The sequence below is a fragment of the Cryptomeria japonica genome, chromosome 7, assembly GCF_030272615.1.
Source record: "Cryptomeria japonica chromosome 7, Sugi_1.0, whole genome shotgun sequence".
Taxonomy (NCBI): Eukaryota; Viridiplantae; Streptophyta; class Pinopsida; order Cupressales; family Cupressaceae; genus Cryptomeria; species Cryptomeria japonica.
In genome coordinates, this window is record NC_081411.1 from 386,710,267 (window position 1) to 386,731,016 (window position 20,750).

Sequence of the window (20,750 nt, forward strand, 5' to 3'; positions counted from 1 at the left end):
ACTATAAATAGTCTGATTCCTTGAATAAATAGCAATGGCCTCTTTCACCCTATTCATGCCCTCATAAATGTAGCCCATTGCGGGCTTATCTTTATTAGCAACTCCTAGGAGAATAACAAGAGGCTCTATGAACTGTGATCATTGTGAAAGTTGAAACATTAAGCTTTCACTTTTACATAAACAAGTGTAAACAAAAATAAGGAAATGAGAACAAAAATATAATGGAAAATTACTCGCACAATCTCCTTGGCCGGTTGCCAAAAGCTATGCTCATCAAAAACCCGATGAGCTGTCTGAATCCTTGCAGTGGTCTTTGCATATAATGATGTGGTCCACTCCTCACAAACATGCATTTCAAATCGGCATTGGACTGAAGCAAGGATTGCAACGTGATAAAATTTGTTGCAAATCGGGTAATTCTTGGACGAGCCAACTCTTTCTTATTTGTAGAATTCCTCATAAGGTTGAGGACCCAGGTATGAATATATATGTATTTACAAATATTCCTTGCATCCTCTAGACATGTTTTAATCCAGGAAATTTTGATAAGATCTTCCAATATGAGGTCAAGACAATGAGCAACACAAGGGGTCCAAAACAAGGTGGGGTGCCTTTCCATAAGAAGTTCACCTGCAGAAACATAATTTGCTGCATTATCTCTCACTATCTGTACCACGTTTTCCTCACCTACCTCCTCTAACACCCTACAAAGATACTCAACATTTTTCATTTTTCTTGAAGCATCAATTGACTTAAAAAACATTGTGCTACCCGAGAAAGAAAAAAAAAACGATTTAGTAAAATAAAAATTAAAAAAATTCATCACTAAATCAATATACTTTACAAAATACAAAGTACAATTACCTGATGAGGAGACAAGAAAATTCGGCAATGTTCTATTTCTTTTGTCTGTCCAACCTTCAGTCATGATGGTGCAACCCTTCCTCCTCCATACCTCATGGTACTTGGCAATTGTGGCTTTGACATCAACCACCTTTTGACTTAAAATAAGACCTTTTAGCTCCTCATCATGAGGGGCTTTGAACCCCGGACCACAAACAATAATAGTATTTACTATAATTTGCCAATAAGGAGACCTAAAACAAATTAAATAAACAAAATAAATATTTACTATTAACTATTAAGTTTTACTTTAACTTTAAAAATTAAAATAATCAATGTGACATACTCTTAATTTCTTAAAAGCAAGTAAATCAAGACAATGAAATCAAAATAATAATGAATACCTCGCTGCATGAAATGGAACGGTTTTGTAGAACCAAAAATCTTCAATTGCATTTTTCGTAGTGTCATGCTAATCCTTATTCCAACCCATGCTCTCAAGTGATGGTTGGGCACCTGGAGTCATGCGTGGAACAAAAAGTGAATCTAATGTGGATTTATTTTTACGAATTTGAGGCCCAATGCTCACACACTCGCATTACCACTACTTCGAGATGTAGGAAATGAGGGTCGAGGATTTGAAAAAGCCTCTCTACCAATGTTTGCGATTTCTTCCATTTGCTTCCTTTTTTATTCTTTTTTCTCTTCAAATTCCTCTAATTGAGCTTGCATTTCATGTATAGCCTCAGGGGGTGCTCTTTTGCATGGTTTGGCATCATGGCATTGTATTTGCGAAATGTGATATTTCTGCCAGTTAATACCTCCCCCACTATATTTCGTTTTGCAATGAAAACATATTACTTCTTTTTTTTATCTAGGGATGGCATGTTTCCAAGCCTTATCCTTTCTAACTGGGTTTGCTTTTGGGGCACCACTACCACTTCTAGTAGGTTGTGACTTTATGCTGCAATATACTATAAATGAAAAAAATCAGCATCTATACATTCTAATTAAGCTAAAAATAAGGAAAATAAAGAAAAAACAAACTAGGATTTTTTTTTCCTTTTTTCCATCAACATAAAATGACACAAAACCAAAACAAATGTACAATAAAATGAAAATATGAAAGTAAAAAAATTGAAGAAATGCACCTTCAAATTTGTAGAGGCGTCATCCAAATCCTTCTTTAACTCCTACTAACTTGCACAGACCATTAGCAATCACTATCTCCTCTTCAATTGCTCTTCAATGCCTTTTTTTCTCTCCTTTTGTTTGCAAACAATAAAAATGAACTTTTAGGGTAGCGAGGCAAATATAATGACCTTTTGGTCAAGTGAAAACACTTTTTTTTTCTTTTCTTTTCATGTGTTTTTGTGCGGCATAGTCTTACCCTCGGGACTCGACGAATAGGCTGAGTTTGAGTTGGCCAGACTCAGCGAAGTCCGAGTCTAGAGCCCCTTGGACTCTGCAGAGCTGACCCGGCTTTGGAATTGTAGAGTCCTAGATCATTGGATGAAAGCACATACGTAATGGTTGAATGAACCTTTGGGACAACAAGAAGGTCTCCTCATGAGCAATCCAACAATCAATCACCCACAAAATTCTTCCCTTCAGTCTCACCCAACAAGCAAATCAAAATCCAAGTGTAGTGTGGCTTGGAGAAAAAAATTGCAATAAAAATGACTAACTCCCAAAAGTGGCTCTATTTCCCCATTATAAACTCACTTTTGAAAATGAAATAAAATAGAAATAAATTAAATCATCACTAAAAATCAATATTAAGTACCCCAAATAGCCCAAATACTCCAATTAGGCAATTGCCTTCATTTTTAATTATATAGATAAGGCATATAAAAACATTTAATAATTAAATTGCCACCAACATCATTATAACACATCAATATATTAAAATACAACGATAAATTGCAAATAAGCCAAGATGCTCAAACACTCTTTATGAGCGGACTACTCATGACAACTAGGTTTTCTGAACACCAACAATTGCGGTAGTCAGGGCTCAAATATTAAATTATAAGGAAATTGTCCTTATTAAGGAATGGCGGATTTTGGCTTGGGGATAATTTGGCTAGTGTGCTATCTCGTGTTAACTGCCAATATATGATCATATCAATCACTGTTGACCTAAACAATATATGATCACAACATTATACACATCGTCAGTACAACATGGTATATACTATAATCATATCCTTCTGAATGTAATGAATCATCAAATCCAACATGTATTTTATCACTTGCAACAATAAGCATTTAATATCTTAAACTGAATAAAATAACATAAAATATCTCTTGCTACATTTTAACCACTAATCAAATCAACTTCCATTCTAACGTTCATATCAACATCTCAATCATGACATCAATCTATCTCAATAACTGTTTGATACCAAAGCACGATTAGTCCATGTTAAACCATAGCAATAACCTCAATACATCTAGTATCTATTGCAGTCAGTCATAGCACATAAGTTCTCACATCTAGGTACAAGAAAGTAAACATGCATCTCAATGCAGCAATACAATAGTGATCACCAAGAATTGATCAACACATTGCTGGGCCAAAATGATCACAAAACACATATCAAAATAGAACTTAAGATAAGAATCCCAAGGGTAATATGCGGCAACAATCATCCAAAACAAGGTCACATCATGATGGAATATCCACATCATCAAACTACAAATGGTAAAACCATAGGCACAATACCCAATCCACATCAAGAAATGTGCAATACAGAAGAGAAAAGGGGAGAGACATTGCAAATGGATCGTTGATGTTTTTCTCTGATCATTGGTACAATTCTTGAGGTTGCCAATTTTTTCCTTTGACCATTCAAATAATTCATAAGGCTGTCAATTTTTTCCTTTGGTTGTTGGTGCAATTATCAAGGGTACTTTAATCTCAAATAAACTTTGGGTTTTCAATTAGTTTCTTAAATTTGTTTGTAAAATTCTCGTTTTATTGATTTTACATCAAAAAATGCAGATTAACTAGGTAGACTTTGGATCAATTATGATGCATTTGAGGGCATTTGTTCTTCAATGAATATCCATTCCATTCTCATTTAGTTAGGCCTAATAATTGCTTTGTTGCCTTGACACTCGCATTTCTTGAAGGGTTCAAAGTTTTGTTAAAGTGATGAATCTATGAAAGTTGCATGTGCCATGAAGGTTTGTGTGGCCTTTTAGTCTTGGTGGTGAAGGTTTTCCTTCCTGACCTTGCCTTGTATCATTATAGTGACTGTGCTATGGTCAGTATGCCTTGACCCCATTGGGGGCTATTAACTCCACACCCTGTTTTTTCTTGATGTATTGAAACTATATTTTTTGGGTTCTTGAAGACTATCTTGAAAAATATCTTTGTGTTTCTGCTTTTTCGCTTAGGTATGTTTGGGAAGACCATGAGTAATACAAATTTCTATGCTCGAGAGACAAATCTTCTAATCGTGAGACACAAATTTGTGATCTTGGTAATCAAAAAAGGCTTTCGGATAGTCTAGATGTAGTCATTTACTTTGATGGGGTACCATTATGGTTTAGCTCTATAGTTACTGTACAATTGTATACATAGGGTTTGTTGCGTGAAGTCTCACATACCTCCAATGGCAGTACATCATTAGTGACTACATCACACATGGGCTAGATTCTATAGTTGTGCATTGGTACCTAATTTGAATATTTTTTCCTTGTTAGTTAAATCCAGGCCCTTGTTGCATCTTATTTACTGATGTTCTTGTAGATCTCACTATTAAGAATGACATGGAGAGGTTGGCCTTTGTCTGAACACTTGTTATGGAAGAGACGCACTTGTTTCTCATTAGTATTGATGGTAGCGGTGCTTACGTATAGATAGATAGTTGTCTCATTGCATAAGACTTGATGCAGATTGTGCAATTAGTCATTGCTGCATGTGATAGTCAGAATCATTGTTGATGTTTGTGCAATGGCTTTGGCACCACCAACTTCTCACTTCTTCTTGCCCATACATGATGTGAGTGGCCTTTAAGCCTTCTAATGTGCTAGAGGCTACTTTGGCAATTCTCTTTGGTGAAATAGATTCCACATTTGCATTAGGCCATTTATATACTGGCATGGGGTGACTTGTGCACACGACATTTGGAAGAAACTGTTATCTTTTGCATCATTGTAGCTTTTCTTTGATCTTGGGTGCATGGCAGTATTCTTGCTCCAATGTATTGGATGATAGTAAAGTTTCCTTGGCTCAAATTTAAGGGTGAAGATTACAAATGTTCCTCAACTTCTCATTCTATTCTATGTTTTGGATTTGTAGGCACACAAGGAAGCAATGGGACTAGTTTCTATAGTCTTGCACGAAATGAGCATTCTGTTGGCATAACTACTAGAATTTCATGTTCTTGTTCTTATAGTTCTCAAGAGGGTAGACTCTTTGTGTATGACAATGACAAACTTCTCTAAATTGATGAAAGGTTAGAAATCAGGCTCGAGATGGGCCTTGTAATCTTCCCACTAGTGTGAGACCCATGTGTTACCCATGTGGACATCTTCCATACTTTGTAGGTGGTCATGTAGACGTCATTGAAGAAGTTGATACAAAAGGACTCAAATTGTTGAATCTTATTATCCAATGTTAGAATGTTGATATTGCATGGAAGCATTGGAATGTCCAAATCATTCTTGAGACAAGTATTAGGAATATTAAGTTTTGCTACTCAAAGTAAGTAAATACTAAATAGGTATATTACATGTGCGTGATGCACAAAATAAAACTAAAAGCCTTAGTTTGAGAGTTTCTTGATTAGAAAAGGAAGGAAATACTTTCTTTTTTTAAAACTACTAGAATTTCTATGCAACTATGCTTGTCAACCTTAGGGAATTGGTTACAAATCTATAACTATAATGACAAGAAAGACTGTTACAAGAGAAAGTAGTTAGATGATTGTTTCCCTTCTTGTTGATGTGACAATGTGTGTTGTATGGACAAACATCCTTATAGCACAACCAAGAGAGTGCAATCTGGAGTGGCATGAAGGTTTAACGGTGAGCCTATCTTATGTGGAAGTTCTGTAATGCCCCATTTTAGGGTTTTCTTTCATTGAAGTTGGTTTTGACCTTCAAATTCTGAAGTTGACGTATAGATTGACGATGAACAGAGGAAATTTATCCCCATGATGCAAAATTTTTTTTCTTTTCTTTTTATCTCTCGTTTGACATTTTGTCTCTCACTGTTTACTAGAGATTGTCTCATTGCTATGGCAAAAGAATGTGTGTTATATTACTTGAAGTCTGCAGGAGTATACTTGTTAATCAGGAAAAATGTCTTTGTGCAATTGATTCTTGTTTTTGTGATTGTCAATTCCTGTCAAAAGTTGCTGCACCCGTGACAACTGTCATTATTTTATTCATTCTGGGTTTGAAGTGTTTTGTTTATCTTATCTTTTCTGCAACTATGCTTAACTACAACAAATTGCTAAGGCTTCTGAAGTATCATGGCTCTTGAACTTATTACGGATTGACTTTCAGGTTCTTAAAAGGTTAATAGCGTATGCTAGAAGCAGTTCTGAACTCCTTACAAACCTCATTAACGGGAAAATACATGATAGATGGGAGGTAATGACTGAACTTTTTGATCCTGTAATGGCTTGTTTAGTTCAATGTCATTACCATATCAAAATTATTAATCTCACTACAGTTGTTTTTGAAAAGAAAATTTGTGATGAAGTGGTCACTGTATCTGTATTTTACCTCTTCGTTTCTGGCAGTCGCTGTTCCGGACACCTCTGCAGTGCTATGATGCCTTGATCCAACTTCATATGGATAAACTGGCCCATCCACATCAAATATTGTTTAATGCTGAGATTAATCAAGGTTAGTCTCATATCTGAACAAACCAAGCTTTTACATTTTGTTTGAAATATTTTATTTCTTCTGAATGTCAATGGACTCTCCTGATTGGACATGCCAATGAGAGTGCCTTACAGGATCAACACCAGTGGCCAGCTGGAGTGCAAGCAAGGATTTCTGCCCATATTTGTCTCCAGTGGTCTTAAAGAGTGGGATTGATGAAGCTAGGAAGCATTTGTTAGTTGGCTTTGATCCAGTGAAATACTTTCTTCATGACCTGAAGGTTTTGTATTTTACAGCATAGGTTACTTATAGCTTGGGCATTTGTTAATGAATGTTACTTTTTTGTATCCTGGAGGTTTCAAATATCTTAGTAATTTTATGCACATACTTTGCAGACTTACATCCCAAAAGGTTTAAATGTTTGGTATGATGCTTTTGGAAGTGAAGTTATGGGCTTAACATGGAGCAAGGAAGCTTCTTTTTCAAAGGTATGTTAGATGTTTCTTCTTCTCGTCTTTCAGGGTATGGTTTCTCAAGGATAATTTATATATGAAAATCGTTGTGAGCATGTCTTAGTTAGGTAATTCTGTTTTGAATGTGATAAATTTGTCATATATGAATGGTACCAATAATAGAATTTGTTAAATGTTGTTTGTTGGTACCAATATAGGTGGATCTTTCTTTAAATCTTCATGTACATGTGGTATAAATGTTTTGTTTGCACGGATTCATCTTCTTGTGTTGTGGATCACAGTGACATTTTTTTGGCAGAGGCAACTGTTTAGATCATAGTATACCTTTACCAACTCGCTGAAAACTCAGTGAGTCATGAGATTTTTTGTTGGCCAAGTACTCCCAGGAAAATCTTGTTGTCCTTGTTGGCTGATTTTTTTGCAAGTCGTGGTGTTGAAAACTAGCGAATATTTGCTGAAACTTAATAGCAAGTCTGTGCTAGTGACTTGCATGGACACAGCAGATGTGAAAAAAATGCAATTTTGACACTGAAAAAGTATATTTTTTGCCTCTAAAAATTATGAAAATGACATGAACCATGAAGGTCTTAATTAGGAATCCTGTTGTGGGGGTTGCCCCCAAAGTCCTACCAGAGCCATTTGATACATTTTGCAACTGTGTTTTGCATCAAGTTTATATATTTTTAAGATTTTGAGTATTTTTAGGTTGCCAAGTTCAGCCGAGTTGAATACTTTTTGGTCTGCTGAGTCCGAGTGTGTGAACTATGATCTAGTGATAATGAGAATTCTGATGCCAAAGATATCATCAGTTAGGTAAGTGAGCATATTTTGGCATGGGATGAGATACATTTTGCAACTGTATCTAGCATAAAGGTTATATATTTTTTAAGATTTTTGAGTATTATTTAAGTTGCCAAGTTCAGCTGAATTGAATTTTTTTGGTCTTCTGAGTCTGATTATTTGAACTATGATCTAGTGATAATGAAAATTGTGATGCCGAAGATCTCCTCTCGTGTTACGCCCCCTTCCTAAGGTGTTTATTGGTTTGTGACCGTTAGCCTATTCCTCGGGGTTCTTGTAGGCTAGAAACGATTTGACAAGGGAACTGCATGGTTTTCGATGGTTAGCAAACCAGTGCCAGTGTTTTCTAGTTGTCTCTTGGAGTTTTGGGTGATTTTTCCCCTACTTACTATTTTTAGTAAGTTGGTCCTAGGGTACAGTTGGGCCAGATGGGAGTTGTCTTTCGTCAGGAGATGACATTTTCAGTGTTGAGCCCATGCTTGATATGGTCTATAGTATTTATTTTAAATAACATTGAATATTAAAGTTTAATTAAATATTGAACTTATATTATTTAAAGTTATGAAGTGACTTTATAAAATGGACCATGAGGCATCATAAGTTGTTTTTAAAAGGGGGAAAAGTGTGTCTCCTAGGGATGAGTGTCCCTCTTGAGGAATTTATAAAGTTTTAAGTCAAAATGAAAAGAAGAATTCCCTCCTTTCTCTGGGTGGCCAAGTGAGGGAGATGGACTTGAGAGCTCATTTTGGGGCATGCTGGATTTTGATACTTCATTTTCTGATTTCTTAAGGAGGGCTTTGCTATCCGGGTTTGTAAGGACGAAAACCCTTACAAATAACATTCTTTGCATAGTTGAAAGATACTTCTTCGAGGGATTTGAAGGGGAGATTTCACACAGAGATTTCGATCGAGCATATGAGTAATTTTCAGTTTTACAAATGTTCAATTTGGTTCAGTTAGGGAGCTTTTTGGATGAAGGGTGTTTGAGAGTTTTAGTTCTTTGCATGCATTTTGAATGAGGGTCGAATCAGATTTCATTGCAGCCATTGTACACATTAAAATCAGTCATATTGTTGCATCTTGGATGCCATATGTAGTCTGAGGTTGGGAGTTGCTGTTATATCTTCTGTATATGCATTTTGTAACAGCAGTTTGAAAACTTGTTTAAAAGCATTGTAAGAGAAAATATATATAGATATTGTTTAGATTCATTGAAAATATCATTTAGAAGTTTTATATGTATATGGGTGTTTCCAGTTCTTGGTATTTTGTAAGATTTTTGCATTTTAGCATTGCTGTTCAAAAAACCAAAACCCAGAAAAAGCAGAAAACAGAAAAAGCAAACAATAAAAATAAAAAATAAAAAACAGAAAAACAAAAAATCAGAATGTGGGTGTATATTATAGTGGTATCAAAGCAGAAAATCCTGCCATCCTGTGTTTGCACGTGAGCGAACAATGCTTGTATGTGTGATTTATGGATACCCAATTTCTTGCATGTCAGTTTTAGGCAGTTTCCGGAAATGGGTAACTCTTGCATGTTAGTTTGAAGCTGTTTGGAGTAGTGGGTTCGCATTGCATGTTAGTTTCTGTTTGTTTTGAGCATGTTCTATGAGAGCCAGTGATAGGGAAAGGGGATACCAAGAAAGATTAAGGAAAAGGGAAGCTGAATTGTGGGAGCAGTGGCCTTTGGATACATTAGATCAACAACTAGAGGTACAACAGGTTCCAACACAAGTAGAAAGCACAATGGGTGATAGAAACCTCGAAAACACAAACCAATGAGATTTGGGTGGAAAACGTGTTTTGAACTTGTTAGAGACCTTGGCTTGAGGACAGGAAACTGCAGTGCAAAGAGCTCAAGGACAGAATCAACAGATGTACCTTTTGATGCAGATGATGGCCAGGCATATGGGGATTAATGTTGGTGGTAATAATGCAAATAATGCCAATCATGCAAATGATGGAGGCAACAATGGATAGGGAGAGAATTCAGTGCATGGTGGGAATGGAGATCAGCCAACCAGAATGATACCTTTAGGCGTCTTATGCGTAACTTTCCACCCAGGATTCAACCACAGGTTGACGTTGAGCTCCGAATTACAAGACCATTTCAGGCATGATTGGGAGAATGGAGGTCTTGAGTTTCAGGCTGCTCTATCGTTGAGGGATTATATTGATGTTAGGATGAAAGATAGACTTCACACAAGAAGCAAAACTATGACTTACAGAAGAAGGTGGGAAAACTAACACTTCCATACTAGATGGTTCAGGTAAGTCCACAACTCATGCATGGGTTCAAAAGGTAGATACATATTTTTAGCTTAATCTGATGCCTGGAGAAGAAGCTATTAAGTATGTTGCGATACATCTTGTTCGCATAGCACATGAGTGGTGGCACCGCGAGGTGGTCACCATGGGACATGACGGTATTACTTCCTATGCAGATTTTACAGAGAGATTGATTGATAGGTTCGATAAGAACGATTGAGAATTGCGGGGACTGGTTGATGCTTACATCGCAAATTTTTAGAGACTTTGCAGTTTTGGTTGATTCTTATGGATTCGCTAGTGAATAGAGCTAGACAAAGTGGTCCACAACAAGTTGCAGTGCCAATGTACATGTGTGAAATCTGTTATGCTTGTACAAAAACACTTTTCTAGCCCATTTGTTGTCATTAAACAAGTCATCCTCTTATTGTTCATTCATGTTGGTTGAGATCTTCCTCTTGTCAAGTGGCAAGGTTTTCTAGTTATTGTCCATTGTTTTAACTAACAACTCTTGCAGACTGCTCAAGGTTGTGCTATTCTGATGGATTTCAAAGGAGTCCCTGATTGATGGTGGTTTCCATTGTGGAGGGAAGAGAGTGAACTGGCTAAGACTCGGGGTTGAATGTAATGCAATTGGTGAATGACTAAGTCTATTCTTAAAGGAACCATTTTTTATGTGCCATTGCGACCTATAAATTCCTCGACACAATTTGATTGGCAAAAGCATGTAAGATCCATGCCCAAGAATGAAAAGGATATGTAAGTGCAAAATGGGTGGCCAAGCCAACATAAAACTCCATCCAAGAGAAATAGAAAGACACTGATTTTGGCACACAAATCAGGTGGCAATGCCATAAGAAAATTGGACCCATGAGTGGTAATTGCCTAAGAATAACACGCTCAGCCAATGGAATGTTTTAAGTTGTCACTTGTGGCACGCTCTTTGGTTTGGCAACGCCTGCAAAAGGTTAAGCCATATAAGTGGTAGCAATTTAGTGAAGCATGCTCAAACTAGCAAAAGGAAGTGGTCGAGTAATAAGGTGCACAAATTAAGTAGCAGTGCCAGACGAAAATTACATTGAATGTGGCAATAGCATTATGATGTTGTGCAAAGAGCATCAACTGTTCAAAAGACAACACAGGTGTGTCTCTAGTTGGGTTTTGCCACTCATTATTGCCTCCAGTTGTGACTTTGCAATGGCTTAACCATTAGGAAGAGGTGCCTCTATATTAACACACATTAATTATTAACAGTGACATGCTTTTTTGTTGGCATAGCCAGCATTAAGCTCTGCTGCATTCTGAGTTTAGTCAGTATGATTTTCAAGTGGCCATGTTTAGAGTGTAAAGGTAAAAATCACAAAAGATGTCATGTTACCCTTAGTTTAGTCAGGCTTATTGAAGGAAAAGTAATGAATTAAAGCATAGCCTGCATATATGTGAGAGTTATCATTCAGTCAAACTCACAAACAAATTTACATTTGCTGATTACAATTCAGAAATCAGGCATTCTTTTCTGATTTTTGTAGGTTTGTGGAGTGATTGTAAGTGCCATTTGAAGGTTGCTGCTGTTGGTAAAGTGTTTTCAGTGTCATCATCCTCCTATCCTTCATATTCCCATCGTATTATATTGCTGTTGCAGCGATTTTTTTTCTCACTTACAAGTATTAATTTTCATTCCCAGCAGAGTAATTGTTCAGTTTTGCACTTCTGAAAAATAGTGGACAGCAAAAATAAATCTATTTCAGCAATAGAGTTGCATGACAATATGTTGGATCCCAAGACACCATTATCAGGTAGTTCACACCATTTTTGGGATACTCTCCTTGGCCATATAATATTCTAGGTTTAAAGATGGAAGAAAGAATCAAAGCGGGACATAATTTGGCCACCTAATTGGTAAAAAGTGGATTGATTCACACTGCCTTGTTTCTGGTTACCATTCAATCATGCAACCTGGTGATAGCATGTGCCCTATATTATGAATCAAGGAAAAGGCAGATGATGTCTTGAGTGGATTGGGTTATATTTAGCTTAGATGTGGAAACTCTTGATTGGGCATTGGTATTGCAACTTTTTGAGAAGAGCCAATTGATTGACTTGGAGGAATGTGAAGTATAATGGAATACTCATTTGGGGAATTGCGAGTAGGAAACTGCACGAAAGTGATTGAGTGAATACAAATGATCTATTTGGTTACCAAAGCTTTTGTACTAGAATGAATTCAAAGAGGAGTATGGCTTGATGATCATAATAGTAAACAAGGTCATAGAGCAATGAGAAGCATGGAATTTCAAAAGCTAGATGTTTTACCTTATTAGCCTCCTTTGCAAAGGGAAGAGACATTGATAGGGGTCATCTCAGCATCAATTGCATTTACACCCACTAGAACTTTTCTGAATTAAAGTCTTTCCATTTGGTATCATACTTAGTGTATTCATTAGTCCAGGCAAGTAGATTCATCAGGTTGGTTAAGAATTATATGCAGGGTTACTTTTTTTCGCAGCATCCACAAGTGGAGTGCAAAGAAGGCATGAAAGACCACAAAAGGGTGAATGATGGTTTTACCATGCTGATAGTTAGAAATTTGTAAAACGAGAATCAAGAACATTTTAGAATATGTTAGGATGGTCATCATGTAGTAGACTGACTGATTTAAGCAATTTCCCACCTTCACCTATGTTAGGGTTTGTTGATCTGACTCTATCCACACAAGCTACCGTGATATCTAAGTGACCAAATTGTTTTAATGAAGTATTGCAGGAAGCTATTTGTTGCTCATTAATATTGTAGGAAAGAACACAACTTGGGAGCCTACTTTTTTTGTGCAAATCAGACCCTACATGTGTGCAAACACCATAGATGCTAAAAGTATGGGTGCAGAACTATCATTTCAATCTCAAGTGCCACCATAAAACCATATGCGTCTATTGCAAGGATATAATGTTTGAAAGGCTTGGAGTTTGAGGACTTTTGAGCTAACTGCATTGATGATTATGGAGCTTGAAGAAAAAATCATAGTTGAATAGCTTTGAATCAGTTGAGAGTTTTTGTATAGAAATATTACCATAATATTTAGCTGATTCAGGAGAAGATAGTTTATCTTCTTATTTTGTTCAATCAATTTGTCCATTAGAGATGATATTTGAAAATATTGGATGAACATAGTTTTTATGGATAGATAAAAAGAGTCTTAGAGGGGAAGGTGGTAGAGTAGGCAGTAGTGATTCCATGGGGAAAAATATTAAGGCTGCTAGATCAAAGTTTGAGCATTCCCTAAAAGAAAGTATGTAATATCCCTTGGCTAATCTGACCCTGTTTCGCTTATTTGAACCCCAAGGAATATTGTCAAACACTTGGCATACAATGTTTGAAGCTGTTGTAGTGAATTCTTAATTTGTCTTCTTTGGGTTTGTAGGCTGCAAATGAAGTTATGGAAAGCTTCTAACAATGCAAAGTTGTTATAGAAATGATATGCTAGCTGTTTTAGACCTTACACACACATGGAATGACTGAAATTAACTAGTACAGCTAGTAGACATTAAGACAAACACTTGTCATGCATCCCAAAGTACACCTACAACCATTAGGCATTTAAGCAAATAGTTGGCATGAAAACTAAGTGGCTGATCAATGTTGAATGTCACCTGGAATATCAATCGACCCCAATCTGTAGGTGATGAAGGCGGCTACAGGTGTTTGCAGAATGTAGAAGAAGCAGCCAAAGACTCCTTATTCAATCTTCATCATAAATCTGAACAAACGTCTCCAATTTGGTCTCCACAAAGACCACAAAATTGGCAAGGTACTGTAGCATTTACTGTAGCGTGGTACTGTAGTGTTTACTATTCACGGGTACTGTAGCGCACTGTTCATGACACTGTAGCAGCAAATAAACCCTCTGTATGATGTTCTCAGTCTGCCTTATACATATGCCCTCAGCTATGCCAATAAATCTGAAAATAAATCCCCAATCAGCACAATGTCAACTTCTGGATGAAGCCAACCCTAGGAGCAACTTCAGATGAATATCCCACACCCTCAGATTGTTGATGCAATGAAGTCTTCATGTTCTCCAATGCCGATACTCTGGACAAGTTGCAGAAACCCCAGCTTCTTCTCCAAAGCCAAGAGACAAGTCTTCTCATCAAAAATAACAATGATCAATCCCCCTTCTCTTCTTTTCAAAAGCCTTATATATATTTCCCATGAAGGTTCAATTTTCTCCAATAAGTCATTAAATCAATTAATGATATTAAATGACATTTAATGATATAATATTTTCACTTTGTCATTTAATATTTCACCTTGGTAAAAGAGCCACAATTAATTAATTAAATGGTCCCCTTTAATGATACTTGGACCCTTCTTTAAGTTATAATATAAAATTATATTATAACTTAATAATATAAGCTCAAAACATTAATGTTTATTTAAACTAAATAAACATTAATATCTCCATCAATACTCAACATTTTTAAACGCCGTTTGAGCTGGGAGCTGACATGATGAAGCTGCATATGACCATACCCCTTTACTAAAAATAGAAGGGGTCCATCTCTAACATCTCAAACTTACTATAAATAGTAAGTATAGCAAATGAAGTCCAAATGATACCAAACGAAAGCCAGATCGAAACACACTGAACTCTGGAGCTGATACAAGCCTTGGGAGACCCTCTATCCATACTCATTAGCCTAAGAGGGTCAGAATGATAGGCTAATCACCAAAAAACCATGTCTGCTAAAATGGGGACATTACAGTCCGCCCCTCCTGAAATTGCTTGTCCCCAAGCAATATCGACTGCAAATAAACTCCTCCACCTGGATCCCAAATGAAGACCTGTGTAATGTCCCTGGTATTACCAACCAACTCTTGTAATGCCCACACCAAGGGCACAACTAACAAGACCTGCCAAACTAAATCAACCTCAACAACAGGTGTCACAAGAACATGAACATCAAGTGGAAGCAACTCTAAAAACTGACAATGTTTGCTTCCCAAAATTGCGCAAGATAAGCTGCCAAACATATCATCTAACACATGTGCAACTGAACTATGCATCTGAGACAAATCATGTAAATGAGAACCTGAAATGAGACTACCAATGATGCACACCATGTACATGCAATGAAACCTACCAGGGAACATTAACCGGAACTCGGATGCACACAAAGGATCCCTCAACATACTCGCTAGTGTCCCACATAGTATACCTGGATTCCAAATCCAGGGTAGAAATCTGCCATGTAAACCTCCCTCAGACTTTCGCTGCTCAACACTGATCGCCACTTCACCATGCGAGATGTGGTGAAGCCAACCCGTGAGACCTATCCAAATTGCAACACTAACTCTGTCATCACCTGGATCCCAGTGCAATCTATACACACATCCATCTGTACTGTGAAGATAGGAGTACCTGGAAACATCTGCTACGCAACATCTCTCCACTACCTCTGCTAAACCCTCATGGATGTGATATCCAACTAAACCATCATGCCCATTGTCACCATAGTCTCTCTGAAGCCATGTATCCAAAGATAGCCTCTGTGTCATAGGAGTAACAATCTCCAGTGGATACACATCAACATGATGGGAAACTGAACACTACTCGAGCAAGTAGCCACCAACAATCAACTGAGTCGGGTACTTGCAACTACTAGTTCCATCTACTGAAAATGGTAACTCTCCATCCCACAATGGATGGTATAATCCTGAAGCCAATCCACATCGATGCATCATCAAGTCCTCCACGTGTGGATCAAAAGAAAAGTGATGAGCACTCCTCATTGTGTAGTTGCGATAAAACGCTCCAACCTCGGTCAAGGGCTCATCTCTAACAATACTGGAATCATGAGATGGCTCCAATCTCCGACCCCGAACAGTTGATTGGGTAGGGGCTCTAGTAACCCTCTCTGCAAACCCAGTCACAAAATCTCTATTAGGAAGCATTGTAGTCAGAGTATCAATAATTACTCCCACACCACGCCTGATGGCGAGAGAACCTCGGATGAGAGTATCCTTGGTAGCTCCAAATGGACCCTCTCGAAACTCAGTACTCTCAAGAAGGTACTCAACAAATGAATCTGTGCAATAAAAACAATATAAAAGGCCGAGTCAACCTTATCCTCTAAGACCTGTTGTTGATCACTTTGACTCTGAGGAACAACAAGTTGGCGTTCAAAATAAGAGTTGTTGCACAATCTCTCAATTTGAGTGCTGTATCCAATTTGATGAAAGAGGATAAAGCAAAGAAAGTCAAGAAGCAAAGGAGGCTAAATAAAAACAAGTGCAGGCATATCATCACTGAGATAAGAGATAACAGCCATGGAAATGGAAATATAGGGCTCATGTAGGTGTTTCCAAAGGATTTAGGCGTCTTGATCAGAAAAATAAGAGTTGTTGCACAACCTCTCAATTTGAGTGCTGTATCCAATTTGATGAAAGAGAAGAAAGCAAAGAAACTTAAGAAGAAAATGAGGCTAAATAAAAACAAGGGCAGGCATATCATTACTGAAATAGCCATTTTTCCCATAGACAAAGATATCCATGATATGCAAGTAACTGATTTTCAATTTTTAGAAGCTAATTTGGGTCTTGTGAGCAGCTAGGGTTATATAGAACTTTAATAATTTGCAATTGAAAATGCAAAATAAATGTTAGAGAAGAGTGGTGGAGCTAAGACAGCTTTGAAGGCTGAAAATAGGGAGTTAACGACAACATTGTTAATGTATAGATAGCTTCGGTAAAATAAATGATTGAATGAGAGATAAATGAAGTCTCTCATTCAATCATTTATCATATCGATTATTAAAATGAATAAACTCAAGCATTCAATTGATAAACATTCCTTTTATATTAACTGTTCATTATCATAGTATTCCAAATTTGATAATCTATTCGTATTCACCGATTGACAAATCAAATTAACCTTTGCAAATACGACTTAATGATTATCGGTTAGACTATCGATTGATATCAATATTAGTCTATGTTTACACCGATTAAATATCGGGTGATATATGAAACTCACACTGATTATATCGGGTGTTAAGGATAGTGATAATATAACCATGCATCGTTTGGCATACACCGATTATATCGGGTGCTAAGATAGTGTTAATATAACCATGTACCATTTGGCATACACCGATAATTATCGGGTGTTTGAATATGCACCAGTTGGTAAAATAAAACGCCATGCATCATTATAGTGAGGGGGCAAGATCAAGTGATGTCTTGATCGGCCATGTCCAAAAGACATGGTCGGTCAAGGCATCGCTTGACCGTACCCAGCCCAATATATATGTCAAATGAAATATGTGAGAATGGACATTGAAATTTATAAATGCTCCTCCTCTCCTGCCACATAAAAGAAGACAATCAGATTTATATAATAATTCAGTAATAGAGAAAACAAAATATTAAAGTAGAATATAACTTGCATATTGAATGTAAATTGAACATCATTTACATGGTATCAGAGCTATAGTTAAATCGAACTTGAGGCTGTTCAATTTTACGTAAAATTCAAATCAAGTATATATTCAACATCACAATCCTATCAATGGCTAGCGCTATCAGATTTGAAGACAGACTCGCAGGGGGTGACGACTTCTTCGCATGGAAATTCAGAATTCAAGTGATTCTAAAAGAAAACAAAGTTGAATCATTTGTAAAGATTGAAACTAAAGAACCTGAGACTGAACTTGACCAAGCAATTTGGAGAGAAGGAAATGATAAGGCTATCAAAATCATAGTTGATGGGGTAAGGAACAATATTATGCCCATTATAAAGAAACACGAAACAACCTTCAATATGTTCAAAGCACTAGAAGACGCTTTTGAGATATCCAATGCCAGCAGAACCTTGGCTCTAAAAAGAGAGATAAATCATATAACCATGATAAAAGGAGAATCAGTCAATGCCTACTTCATGCGAATATCTACCTTAAGGGATGAACTAGCAACCCTTGGATATGAGATCCAAAGCAAAAAATTAACCCTCATTGCTTTAGATGGGTTGCCTAGTATCTGGGAAACGTTCGTCCAAGGCATCAATGCAAGGGATAACTTTCCAAAATTCGATAGGCTAAAGGCTTACTGTGTCCAAGAGGAATCAAGGCAAAATAAGAAAGGGATCAAACAAAAGAATATAGATGAAGATCTTCAAGTTCTAAATACGAACTCAGACAGATAGGACAAGAAGAAGCAATTCAGGAAGAGAAAAGGTCGTCACAGCAAGAACTCCTTCAAGAAGGACCTCTCTCAAATTCAGTGTTACAGATGTCACAAATTTGGGCACTATGTTGCCAAATGTCCAGAAAGAGCTAAACAAGCCACATTTGCCAAAACAGGAAAATCGAAAAGGGAAGAGGACTCCGAGAAGTATGTACTCTATTCAGCACTCACAAATCAAGCATCAAACAAAGTGAACTCCTGGGTGATTGACAGTGGCTCATCCAGACACATCATAGGATTTAGAGAAGTACTAGACTCCATGAAAGAGGAGAATGATGAAGAGGTAACCATCGGAGATGACTCTACACACCCTGTCAAAGGAGTTGGAAACTGCACCATCAAACTAAAGTCAGGTGTATCATTACAACTTAGAGGAGTGCTATATGTTCCAGGCATTAAGAGGAATCTTGTCTCAATATCAGCACTGGAGGACAATGGATACAGAGTGACTTTCATGGACAACAAAGTGTTGGCTTGGCCAAAGAACTCATCCATCAAGAAAGCTAAAACAATTGGTCAAAGACAAGGCTACTTATATGAGTTATGCACAGAGCCCAACTTAGCCCTAATTCATGAAACTACAGATGCCAATGAAATCTGGCATAGAAGACTAGGCCACCTAAACATTAGAGCTTTATCATCAATGGGAGACCTTGTCACAGGTCTACCTAAGCTAAAGCAATATCATTCAGGGGCATGCACAGGATGTGCCCTAGGTAAAAATACTAAGGGTGCTTTTCAGAGTAGTACTAGGAAAACAAGTAAAATTTTAGAGTTAGTTCATTCTGATGTATGTGGACCTATGTCTGTAAATTCATTGGGGGGATTTCTGTATTATGTAATATTTGTTGATGACTACTCTAGGAAAACCTGGATCTACTTTCTGAAATGTAAAGAATCAGAAGAGATCCTTAATAGGTTTAAAGAATTCAAATCACTAACAGAGAACTACTCAGGAAACAAAATTAAAACCCTAAGAACTGATTATGTGGGGGAATACATCAGAATTATTTAAAGAGTTTTGTAAAAATTCAGGGATTAAGAGGGAGTTAACAATACCTTACAACCCTCAACAAAATGGGATAGCAGAAAGGAAAAATAGGACAATCATTGAAGCTGCCAAAGCTATGATTCTTGATCAGAATCTAAATATCAATCTTTGGGCAGAAGCAACTAGCACTGCTGTATATATTCAAAACAGATGTCCTCACTCTCATCTTGAAGACAAGACCCCTGAGGAAGTCTTTACTAAATCAAAACCAGATATAAACCACCTTAGGATTTTTGGATGCCCTGTCTATATTCATGTACCTAAGGAGAAAAGATTAAAATTAGAGCCTTTTGGAAAAAGGGGAATCTTTGTACGATACAATGAAACCTCCAAAGCCTACAGTATATATATACCTGGTCAAAAGAATATTGAACTAATTAGGGATGTGATCTTTGAAGAAAACTTAGCCTTCAAAAGAGCCCAAAGCTCTCTAGATCCTGAAGTCTATATTCCCAACCCTAGCTTAGATAGAGATCCTACTCCTGAGCTTCAGAGGGAGAATCCTGAGGAAACTATGAGTGAAACTCAAAGTCCACCTAGAGAAAACCTCAAGAAAAGACCACTATGGGCCACCAAAACTGTAGAAGAAGCTCAGAAGTTTGTTGCTCCCTTAGGAACCTTCAGAGAAAGCAAAAGGCCTAATAAATTCACTGGCTATGTTGCCCTTATGAATGACCTCTCTAAAGCTGAACCAAACAATGTATCAGATGCACTTGAACATCAAGTATGGAAGGATGCCATGTCTGAAGAGTATTAGTCCATTATGAAAAATGATGTTTGGGAGATTGTTCCTAGGCCAACCAAGAAATTTGTGGTTTCATCTAAATGGCTGTTCAAAATCAAACATGCTGCAGACGGCAGTATTGAAAAACACAAGGCCGGATTTGTAGCCAGAGGCTTCTCACAAAGGGAGGGAATAGATTATGAAGAAACCTTTGCACTTGTTGCCAGGTATACATCAGTAAGAGCTGTATTAGCCATTGCAACAACAAACGGATGGAAGGTACACCAAATGGACGTTAAGACAACTTTTCTAAATGGTGAGATCTTAGAAGAAGTCTACCTAGAGCAACCTGAAGGTTTTGAAATTCATGATGCAGAGTCTCATGTGTGTAGACTCAAGAAAGCTCTCTATGGGTTCAAACAGGCTCCCAGGGCTTGGTATGAAAGAATTGACACCTATCTCTCAGGACTAGGCTTCTCCAAAAATGATGCAGATCCTAA

The 20,750-nt window shown here is 37.2% G+C and overlaps 1 protein-coding gene across 1 annotated transcript in view; it reads left to right on the forward strand.

Moving 5' to 3' along the window:
• Nucleotides 1-20,750, forward strand: part of LOC131067121 (uncharacterized) — a 159,811-nt gene that overhangs the window by 114,662 nt on the left and 24,399 nt on the right. Inside the window, exons 22-25 of the mRNA XM_058002052.2 lie at nucleotides 6,367-6,453; nucleotides 6,606-6,711; nucleotides 6,825-6,970; nucleotides 7,086-7,178. Coding sequence (XP_057858035.2) covers nucleotides 6,367-6,453; nucleotides 6,606-6,711; nucleotides 6,825-6,970; nucleotides 7,086-7,178 — 432 coding nt within the window. The remainder of the gene's footprint in view (nucleotides 1-6,366; nucleotides 6,454-6,605; nucleotides 6,712-6,824; nucleotides 6,971-7,085; nucleotides 7,179-20,750) is intronic.